The sequence below is a fragment of the Mandrillus leucophaeus genome, unplaced genomic scaffold (genome assembly GCF_000951045.1).
Source record: "Mandrillus leucophaeus isolate KB7577 unplaced genomic scaffold, Mleu.le_1.0 Scaffold596, whole genome shotgun sequence".
Lineage (NCBI taxonomy): Eukaryota > Metazoa > Chordata > Mammalia > Primates > Cercopithecidae > Mandrillus > Mandrillus leucophaeus.
In genome coordinates this window covers 1458389-1469575 of record NW_012106430.1, presented here as the reverse complement: position 1 = coordinate 1469575, position 11187 = coordinate 1458389, and the positions used below count along the sequence as shown (strand labels likewise).

The 11187-nt window shown below is 37.4% G+C and overlaps 1 protein-coding gene across 1 annotated transcript in view; it reads left to right on the top strand.

Annotated features, from left to right (window-relative positions):
• NPAS3 (neuronal PAS domain protein 3) overlaps positions 1-11187 on the top strand; it is a gene marked incomplete at its 5' end in the record, with an annotated part of 876143 nt that overhangs the window by 124687 nt on the left and 740269 nt on the right. The window contains one exon of the mRNA XM_011999525.1: positions 765-854. Coding sequence (XP_011854915.1) covers positions 765-854 — 90 coding nt within the window. The remainder of the gene's footprint in view (positions 1-764; positions 855-11187) is intronic.

Genomic DNA, 11187 nt, shown 5'->3' with positions numbered 1-11187 from the left:
TTCAATAGAAGGAAATGGTCAGAAAACACATCTCAGCATTTTTATGTCTATATAATGCAGTGAGTCTCAGATGAATTTATATGCTTAAGTAATACAGATGAAAATTGTGTAAGCTTTTCCCCTTTTTGCCTTAACTGCCAAGAAACCTGGAGTCACTGTAATCAGCTCATCTCAGGTGCCTGTTAACATCTAACCCGTGTTCCCGACGGCCTTGCTTGTGTTTTCATCCCTAATTGGGTTTAGTTCTGTAAGCTGTATCACATCCCTTTATAAGTCCATAGCAAACTCTATATAAATTGAATAGAGCTGAAAAATATATTAACTCGACCAAAGTTTTATAGCTAATTTACAGTTGCCTACAATAGTAATGCATGATTGAACTAATGACAATCCTATAACAAAAACACTAATGACATTTGTTTTTAACATTTCCTGTAGAATATAATCGTGGGAATTGAAGAGTGAGTTAAGGTTTAGACCTATGTCTCTTTTCTTCCACTTTTATGACTCTGAGATTAAAAAAAAAAAAACAAAAAACAAAAAAAAAAACTGTCCTGATGAAGAACTGAAAAAGTTGCTTTTCTCTGCAGTTTTCTAAAAGTGGAAGTTAATGTTCTAAAATGTATGTACACATTGCAATTGTGTGTAGAGCTCAAAAGCGTAAAAAGCAAAATATATTGAATTTCAACATACTTGTTATCCTGCATTCCAGTTGACTGTAGAGAATCTCTAGTCATGTCTATCTGTTTTTGATGCCTCTACAGAATAACTGCCCAGCATCCTCTGCCCAACCAATCAGAATGTAGGAAAATCTACAGATATGACGGAATCTACTGTGAATCTACCTACCAGAAGTATGTTGAAATCTTTGTGAGTCTTCCTTCTGGCTCGTACATCAGTGCTTGTGGTTGCCAGCTATTTAAAAATATCCTTGTGTTGAAACCTTCTTTTTATCTAATTTAGTGGGGGAGAGAAAAAATACAACAACAACAAACCAAACCAAACAAAAACAACCAAAACAATTTGCCTCTGATATCAACACAGAAAAAAAAAATGTTTATTTTTTTTGAAATTGTGGTCTAAAAGTTTTTTTTAACGACTATATTAAAGCTCTTAGGTAAGCTTCTTTATATTGCAATAAACAAGTACTTATATGCAAGAAAATCTCGGCAAAATACATTGCACAGGTGCTACGCATCTTAGGGATTTGAAAGGTGTGTTATGTATAAATTAGCTGTCACTTTTTTTCAATCCTGTAATGGAATGATGAGTTGTAATTTGCATAATCCTTTAAGAAGTCAAATTATACTGTCATGTAGCAGACTTAACATGCTAGCTAAGATTTCAGAGCTTTGCAGCTAATTACTATGTACCTTACAGGACAGTTAAATTGAAGTTGAGTCCTCTGTCTTTGCTGCCATTTGCTTTGTCCATTACTTAACAGAATCTGCACTTTGGGTAACGAGGTGTTGTTACTATCACTGAAGTAAACACTTTGCTCTGGGAGGAAATGGCATTTTTATATATCGTAGTTGGACTTGTATTGCTTTTGCTGTGAAGAAAGTTTTTGTCAGAAACAGTAATCCAATTGGAATCTTCCTAAAAAAGATGAAATTTATGCTTTCCAGAAAAGTTATGGAATATTGATTGAAGCAACATTAACCTTTAATTAAATTCTCCTATAGAAAATGTAGAGTAATGTAAACATAATTCCACTGAAGGCATTATTTTTTCTGGATATACTTTGTAAATATGCTTTGTTGTGTTTTTGTCTTCATACTTTTCTTTTGTAGTAGTGTGACTATTGAACAACAGTACCATTTTTTTCCTTAAAAATCGTTTCTGAATGCAAGCTGGTGAGTCCTACTTTCATTTACTCCTCCAACTGGTTGTAGAGCACTTTGTTTCATGGTTTCCATTTTTAAAAAGATCAGAAATTCTGGTGGTTGTGAAGGCTGCTCTCTGAAATAGACACAAAGCGGATACTGGATGGAGCTGGGACTGTTCCCTACCTAGCATGGTTTAGGTGACTGTATCACTGTATCTTTACTATATATATGTAGTTATCTCTGGCTTTATTTCTTGATATTTCACTGTCTAGATAGTGTTACTATTTTTTTCAGAACAGGTATAATTATAATGCAGAATTGTTACTGATTATCATTAAAAAAATTCTTTGTTATCTGTGAGTCGTTTGTTGTGGCTCTTGGTGGCCAGGTTTCTGTAATTTGTTAGTGATTTTTGTGGCTTTGTTGTATACGTTGAAGAATCCTTTTGTCGTATAAGAAGGGGGTCGTTTAGAGACGTATTAAAGCAGCATTTGATTGCTGACCATTCAGATAAGTGCAGATCAACAATCAACTGTTGTTTATTTATAATTAAGCCAGTTTCATGTGTCTGAAATTACTATTGGCTTAGAGGCTGAGATTTGTCAATGAGGAGCCCGGATGGGGCCACCAGGAATTTGACGCATAGTAAGGCTTCCCTTCTAGCTGTAGGAATCATCTCAAGGGCTTGCTTTTTAAAGAATAGGTGTTATTTGTAGTCAAGGTAGACACAGTAGGCAGCACAGCTGTGACTGCCAGGGAAAGTCACTAGGGGGATATTCATAACAAGGAAATATTGGCAAATAAATGATGAAGAAGGGGAGGAAATCCCCAAGATGTTAAATTGGAGCACTGTCACTGAGATGATTAATGGTGTTGTGTATTTTAGTGAAGATGCTTATCTGAATTGTCTTGAAACTATAGTGTACATTTAGTAGCACCTATAAAAAAGCATGTGGTATACAAGCACACTGAAGAGAAAAGGCCAGGGATTCCGATTTTATTTTCCAATTTTCTCCAATTAAGTTTTTGGCTTCTGTTTATTAGAAAGCTGGTATTAATATAGATTATATAGAGAGTATGCTTATTCTATAGATTTATTATTCATCAGCATTTATATAGCTACTTTCCCTAGAAGATTGAAATGTATTGTGAAAAAAACCATGGATAGTATTGTAAAAAACATGGGTGGTTTTTCCACACTCTTGTTGGGTGACTATTATCAAGAGTAGGGAGATGTAGGCAAACAGTCAGGGTCACAGGGCTGCAGTGAGTAAAGGGCTACACTTTTATCAATGATGGAGTCAGTACAATTTAAAAACACTTCTACATCAATTTCTGGTGAAGGGGTAGCTGTTTTGGAAGATCCTCTAGCTTTTAGTGTCAAACCATAAATATCCTGATTCTGTGGTGTGAATTATCACTTGTCTGGAGGGATTGTTATCTATGAAAGCAGGTGCATCTTTGGGCAAGTTACTTAACCTCCTTGGGCCTCAATAATTACCAGTAGATATAGGAATAGATACAGACAAATGACATATCATCCTATCTTCAATGAGCTTATAGTCTATTACAGCAACGTTTTTCTAACTCTTGGTTACTATTCAAACAGCCGGAGATGTGTCCAATTTAGTGGATCAAGATCCTAATTTTAAAAATGAAATGGAAGGGAACAGACAATTTTATTGTATTGCATTTTAGTAAGAATGTGTCTTATTTTGTGAGGCTCCCTCTGTAGTTTCATATTTGTGTATGTGTACATACAACTGCATGCATGTGTTTACTGGGTAGATCATGAGGTAATATGTGTTTGTACTGTATTTCATATCCAAAAAGAATGGAAGCCACTGTAATAGAGTTGAGTAGGTAAATGTATAAACAGAATAATGTATAGGTGGTGTCACTTTGTGTTCAGGGTACACTGGATTATAAAGAAAGAAATGGTCAGTCTTACGAAAAGCGTTCAGGAATGAAGAGGCTACACTGTTTGGTCTCTCATATTCAGGAATGTGCTGGAGCCAACTTGGACGGGTTTGTGAGAGTCAATTGTATGCACCTCTTTCTCACTTTGTTATTTCTGGCCTCACGTTAGTAACCTGAAGTTGCAGAAAGTATTTGCACCATGGAAATTGGAAAATATTGCAATTCTGGTGCTCTCTAAGCCCCAAGTGATTGTTAAACATGTCCTAGCATGCCATTGCTTATATTTGTTGCAAATATAATTCTGTGGTTTTATAATTATGGTGAATTACATATTTAAAAACATTATTTTCCATGTTGCATTTAGATTTTATTGGTAATTATTTAAATGATTAGACAATTGTTTCAATAATGAAAGTTTAAAAGAAGCAGGGATATAAAACCTGTGATTAATTATTTTAAAAGGTCTATAATTAGTTCCAAATAATAGCAATAGTTACTCTAACTTCTATTAAATGCTTATTATACTTTCAATTTAAAATTCCAAGTTTAATTGGTGAGATCAGGTTTTTTGGTAAAGGATAGGTATATAGTGTTTCAAAAAATACACATCATATTGTAAATATTTTACAAATTGTATCATTTTAAGTTAGGCAGTTATCTTGCTAAGTATTACAAATTTTGGGTCTCAGACCCCTCCTCTCCTTTTCAACGGTCTTTTATAGTTTACAATAATGCCCCTGTGTTTTAGCAAACACATCTGTAAAGTGGTGGATTTCATTGGAAGATGTGAAAGTTCTTTTCAAATTAAAACAGTTGTCAATCTTGTAACAATATTTTCAAATACAAAAGTAAAAGTAGCATAGATAGTTTAAAGTAGGAGAAAAGACACCCCCTCCGTAATAACTATAACTTTGAACTTTATGTTTATTGTTTTTTATTTAGAGACAGGGTCTTGCTCTGCTGCCTAGGTGGTGGTGCAATCATAGCTCACTGCAGCCTTGAACTCCTGGGCTCAAGCTCCCAAGTAGCTAAGACTACAAGTGCATGCCCCCATGTCTGGCTTTTTGTTTTGTTTTGTTTTTAGTAGAGGACAAGGTCTTACTATGTTACCCAGGCTGGTCTCGAATTCCTGGGCTCAAGTCATTCTCCCACCTCAGCCTCTAACAGTACTGGATTCCTGGCCTGAACTTGAAAGAAAATATTTGGTAAGTCAGAGGAAATAAAATATTCATAGACATGAGATGGAGTAGTAGTAGTAAGTTCAAAGGAAATCACCTGTGTTAAGAAGACTATGAGATAGTGAGGAAAGATAAGTAGGAAAGACTCAGCTGAGCTAGGTGTTTGTAGCTTCAAAACTTACATTGCAATTCAGCCATATAGTTGGACACTATCATAGAGGGATTTGAGGAAGAGCGGGATGTCCTTAAAGCCAAGAACAATCCGTTCACCAGTATTTAGAAAAGATGGAGTGAGTCTGAGATGGCAGCTTCAATTACTAACGTTTATTGAGCACGTGCTTTGCCATTGTAATAGGCCTGGCAGTACCTATTTTATACAACGGGGTTTAATCCAGGATTCCTAGACTCCAGGTGTAACCAAGATTGAGAAACCCTGATTGAGAAGGTGTTTGCAGTGGATTTAGACAGTTGTCATTGAAAGCAAAAGAGGCAATTGGCAAAATTGTAAAGTTTGTCTTTGTTTAGTTGTCTTTTCCATCCTTTGGAATCCCATCATTTTCTAAGCCCTTTTTACTCCTTTGTGAAATTCATCCCACCTGGATACCTGGTTAGTGTTTCAAACCCGTGCCTCATCGGCACAGAGTCGTGATTGTCTGTAGCCCTCATTGCAGATCAGGTGTTGTTAACTGATGGTGTTACTGTTCTCAGGACAATTTGCCTTTTCATAAGCAACTCCAGGTGAACGAATTCAAGAAAATGGGTAGTTTTTTCCTGTAGAATAATTTTAGATACCGTGACAGGGCTTGGATACATTCATTTGGGGCTAGAGGAAAGTTTCTTTCTTCCCTGAAAATACAAATCCAGAATGTGGGTGCTCTCTTCAGTATATAGTGTTAAGACTGGCCTTGGCCAAGAAACATGGATTTGGATTCGCACCCAAAAGAGGGAAGGAATTAACAAGTTCCAGGGAAGAGAAGAGGAGAATGAGTGAAGAAGGAGGGAACGCGCCAGCCTTTATCAGCTCTCTTGTACGAGACAGAGTGCTAACCACTTTCACGTGTTATCCCAATTAAGGCGAACAAGACAGGCGCCTTGTCAGGGATTCTGCTGGGGGGAAGATGGTCACCTATGCTGAAGGAAAGGGAAAGGTCACGGAGGCTCCAGCAGCAGGAGTGAATTCTTTTGCTGGTTGTTTAACCTGATTGACTGATTGCTATTATACAGTCATCTTCCCCTCACCCCCACAATAGAACAACTTATGCCAGTTGTGTTAGGATCAGTACCTAACAAAGAATTGAGAAAAGAGTTAGAAATATAAAATGAACTTCATAAAGAGCTCTAATGTTAAACATGTTAAACAGACATTGGACTTTGTAGCAAGAACTGCTTCCAGCCTTTCAATATCCAAATGAATTCTAATTTCCACATCATGCCTTTCAGACCTCAGCATGGTTTCTGGGTGGTTTCTCCCAGGTGATTTTAGCATCACACCAATGCTTTTGCCTAAAAATGACTTGAAGTAGCATATGTTGGCAATGTGGATGGCATGAAAGTGTATTATTTAGGGCTTATTCTAGACTAGCCTAGAAGTGAGCGAATTTATTCATTCATTTAACAAATACATTTTAATCATCACCCACAGATCAGGTGCTTTTCTACATGAACTGTTCTACAGTAACTGAGTTATTCAGAGGTGACTAAGAAAACCTCTGCTTTCTAGAAGCCTAGAAGACTGAGATATCAATAAGTAATTGGCATTCTGCCTGAGAGGTGCCTCAAGAGAAATAAGTGTCAACTATGGAAGCAGCACCACGGAGGGGCCATTTTTAATAGTGCAGGGAGCCCAATGTCTTCATGGTGGAGGAGAAGCTATCTGAGCTTGGAAGGGAACCTGAGGCAGTGGTTTGGGCTAAAAGGCATTTCTGGTGTGGCAAATTGCAAAGGGCACAGGCAGAAGTGGAGGGCTGGGGAACGGTGACAGGAGGTGAGGCTGGAGAGGAAGGGAGAGCAGAGGCCTCAGATCCCGGAGGACTGCCATCCTGCGAGATCCCTCACAGGAGTTTTCAGGAGTGTGACAGAGACTGCATCTTCGAGAAGAATTACCCTGGAGGTGGATTAGGCCCGAGGCTGCTATGGCAGTGTCCCACAGCTTCCTCTTCTTCTCTTTGTTTCACAACACTTTTAACTTGTTTTGCAAGAAGGAATGTGAAATTGTGCTGTTCATTAGTTTAAAGTTGTTTTTTATCGATAAATATCTTGAAGGACTCTCCCAGTGTGAAATCTGGTTCAGGATCTGTCTGCAAACTCATTGCTTTTCCTGGCTTGAGGTGCCCACGTCTGCCTTTCTCCTCACAGACCACTTGTAATTCAAGATAAACGTATGCCAGAGAGTAAAAATGGATAGGCACAGGCAGCATGATTTAGAATGAAAGAATATTAACTGGCTTCACCGGAGTGTATATTTTCATTATGAGCGAAGTGACTACCTAGATTTTTAAAAATAATTGGTGGGTGACACACCTGCAGTATGTATGTGACCTCTAGAAACTTGAGAACGAAAGTAAAGGTCAAGGTGAGAGGTGTAGCGCCACAATGAGCCTTTTGTAGGCATGCTGTTGAACAGCGGCGTTCAAAAATCGCTAACAGGTGGTTTCAGAAAGTCAGTGATACTAATGTGCTTGTGTCCAGACTTTAAAAGTACTGCAGCAAACTTATACATCAACTATGGTTTTAGTAAATTCTCCTTACCTTATGAACAGCTTGTTCTGTGTATTGAGTTTATAAATGTGTCTTCAGTAAATCTTTGGACTTAGTTTATGCATTAGAGTGGAATAATTATGCTTTGTTCTTTCACGACGAGCAAGCTATTTTAAACGATTAAGTCCATGCAGTAGTGTTTAGTCATTGCTAGCGGTGGTTAAATCTCCTGGAAATGGATCTGGCTTTGATCCTAGCCCCACAATTATCTGTTATATGTGGGACAGCCACTAAGTTGCTTAACTTTAAGCTTCTGTTTGCTTATCTCTAAAAGTAGGGGCAAAACAATACCTCAGAGGTTGTTTTGAGGATGAATGTGATGATTAGGATGGTGATAATAATTAACATTACTGATCTGTTACCAGATGCCAATGTCAGGCACTGGGCTAATGGCTTAACATACGTTAAAAAAAATCCTTACAATAAACTTATACCTTAGGTATGATTATTACCACATTTTACAGATAAGGTTACAGAAGCTTTCAGAGCTGACAGAAGTAACTCAAGGTTAAGAAGGCAGGATGTGGTGGAATTAAGATTAGTATCACCTAATTATGACCCACTAGCCAAATCTACCCCCAACCCCGGAGTTTTTGTAAAGTTTTATTGGAACAAGGCCATGCCCATTCATTTGTGGTGGAATTAGGATTAGTATCACTGAATTAGGGCCCATGAGCCAAATCTACCCCATCCCCCTCCATTTTCATAAATAAAATTTTATTGGAAAATATCCGTATCTATTCATTTAGGTATTGTCTGTGATTCCATTCCTACTACAAGGGCATAGTTGAGTAGTGGTGACAGAGACCATATGGCCCACAAAGCTGCAAATATTTACAATCTGGCCATTTATAGAAGTTTGCTGACTTCTGCATTAGACTTCAGGCTATCTGACGACGGAACCTAAGGTCTAAACCATGAAAACACTAATCATGGTGCTTGGCATATAGTAAACATATACTAAATGAGTACTACCTTGGTGCTCATCTAACTTACTATAGAACTGTTAACCTCATAGAGCTATTATCTGCAAAATGGAAATAATAAGCATTCAACCACCAGCAGGAAAAGTCATTATGACTGTGGAGATGTTGAAGAACTTAAAGTTCCAAAAGGAACACACTCTGAATTGTGTGTTATACTTGTTGTTTATTACTATGCTTTATATAATATAAATGAGAAGTTCCATTGTTACATCAAAGAATAGTATTGCATTAAAGGAGATCATTGTGAATTTTAGTGACTATTGAGGATATCTATTAAAAGAAATTAATTTCATACCTGAGAAAATTTTTTAATTTTAGGACATTTTAAAAATAGAATTTTCCTTATGAAAAATACATATTATCAAAAAACCACTTACAGTATTATGATCTGTATTATTTAAAAAGTATATAAGCAGTATCTTTACAATAAGAAAAATATGCAGCAAGACAACTCTTTTAATGAGAAGATAAACAATAAATATACCTCCCTTAATCATCCTGCCAGCAACAAAGGAATGAAATTATAGTTTCCACTTCACCCTACTCATAACTTTTATTTCCATGTGTTCTTCTGTTGATTTAGGGAATTCCCTGTCCTCTACTCTGTAAATGGCCTTGGATTTGTGTTATCTTGGAGCTCACAGAGCAGGCTTTGGTGGGCCTTCAACTTGTGTTGAGGGAATATTCTTGGAATTTCTTTCACCAGGCCCAATGTTATGGCTCTGGGTTGGTGAATGGTGGGCGGGGAGGAGGAGTAGTCCTAGATTAGGACTCATGACGTTTATCCTCTTCCCTTGCAAAAGCTCTTTTTGAATAGAGATGCAATACATTTTCATTCTGGAACATTTAGAAAACACAGGTAAGCATAAAGAAAGAATATCAATGTTTTTGTAATTGTCCTAGCCACAGATCACCACTGTTAACAGTTTGGTGGCCGTCTTTGTAGTCTTCTATACAATGGTGTGTGTTTCTATGAGTAACACTTTTTATAGATGTATATCCATGTATATAGGTATTTTCTTGTGAATCCATCCACACCTGACTTGGCTGGGAAATGTCTGGGACCAGGTGTTCTAATTTGTATATGAGCAGCTTATTTGGGGAAGCTGGAAGCTACATGGTCAGTTTCCATAGAGAAACTGTTCCACAGAGATTTCCTTTTTGATGTGACACTTACATTTTTCCTAGTGTAGTTTGTATTGAAATTCAGGATTTTTAGGACTTGTTTTTGTTTTCAAAAGAATTTGTTTGAATTTAAATTCAAGCCTGAACTAGTGATATACTCATTAGTGATAGGATTTTCAGCAGATAAATCTTTGCTTACCACCTTAATATTTATTTTTATCTAGACATAGTACACATTTAAATGTGGAAATAGTTTTACAGTTATAGGATGAAGCTAGTGGTGAGAAGGGTGTGGTGAGAAGGGTATGTTGGCTTAAAGAAACATATGGCTTTTTTAGGTCAGATACGTCCATGTATGAAAAGTTAAGCAATTAGACGGAGTTTTCTGATTACTTTCCAAACTCATCCTGTCACATGTTATGTCTGCTGCATTATCCTCTAGGTTGCTTAAAAATAATTTTATTTACTGTGTTTAGCGTTGAGATGTTTAGGTCTAGTTCTTAAAGCAGAGAGAGGGCTGGGTGCTTCGAGGACGTTGGTTCAGTGACCAGCATGTAACAAAAGCATTGTTGGGTTATTTTTTCACTGGCAAATTTGAGACCTTGTGATTCATATATCAGTTTAAGAATTCTTTGGAATTGGATGCTTGGGATTTATGTGGTTAAATAGACTATCACCACATCTTATTTAAATCCTAATTTCCCTGTCCCTCCCTCAACCCAGTTATAAAGGATCTCTGGGCCTTGCTCTTTGCTTGTTCTCATGTGTTACTAATGAGAAGAGGCCTATTTCTCTTACTAGCAATTCTCATTACTTGCATTTCAACCATCATAAGCTTCATAACAGTATCATTTTCCTGACTATTGCGTGTCAGGGGTGCTTACAGTGAATCACAGCCAACTGCATGCCTTGGCCTTGACACTGGAAGGTATACAGTCTTTTCGATGATTCTTCTCTTTGCTTCCTTTCTTCAACTCCACTTGAAAAACTGTTTTAGGAGTAAAATTGAATGAGCATGGCTTGGTTAGGCACAAAGCATTCTGTCTTGTGTGCTTGAGGCACCATCTGGATGTCTTGGTGAAGAACGCATTTTACAGTAATTGCAGGGGAATCCTTGCTCACTTCCAGGGGAAGCAGCATGCTTTTCCAGGGACTCCCTAACTGCCTGACGGCTTGCAAGCAGAAAATGAGAAGCAGCAGCTCCACTTCTCATCCCCTAGAGAAATTCATCAGGTGTCCTAAGTCTTGAATAGCTATCAGTGAAAACAATGGTATTCATGGCACCACCCTTTTAAAAGGAGAGGTTTGTTGAAACATCCAGCGGAGATGAGGATGGAAGGTCAAAGGTATTCCTGAGCTCTTGTAAAATTCATGATCAATACATGCACCTGA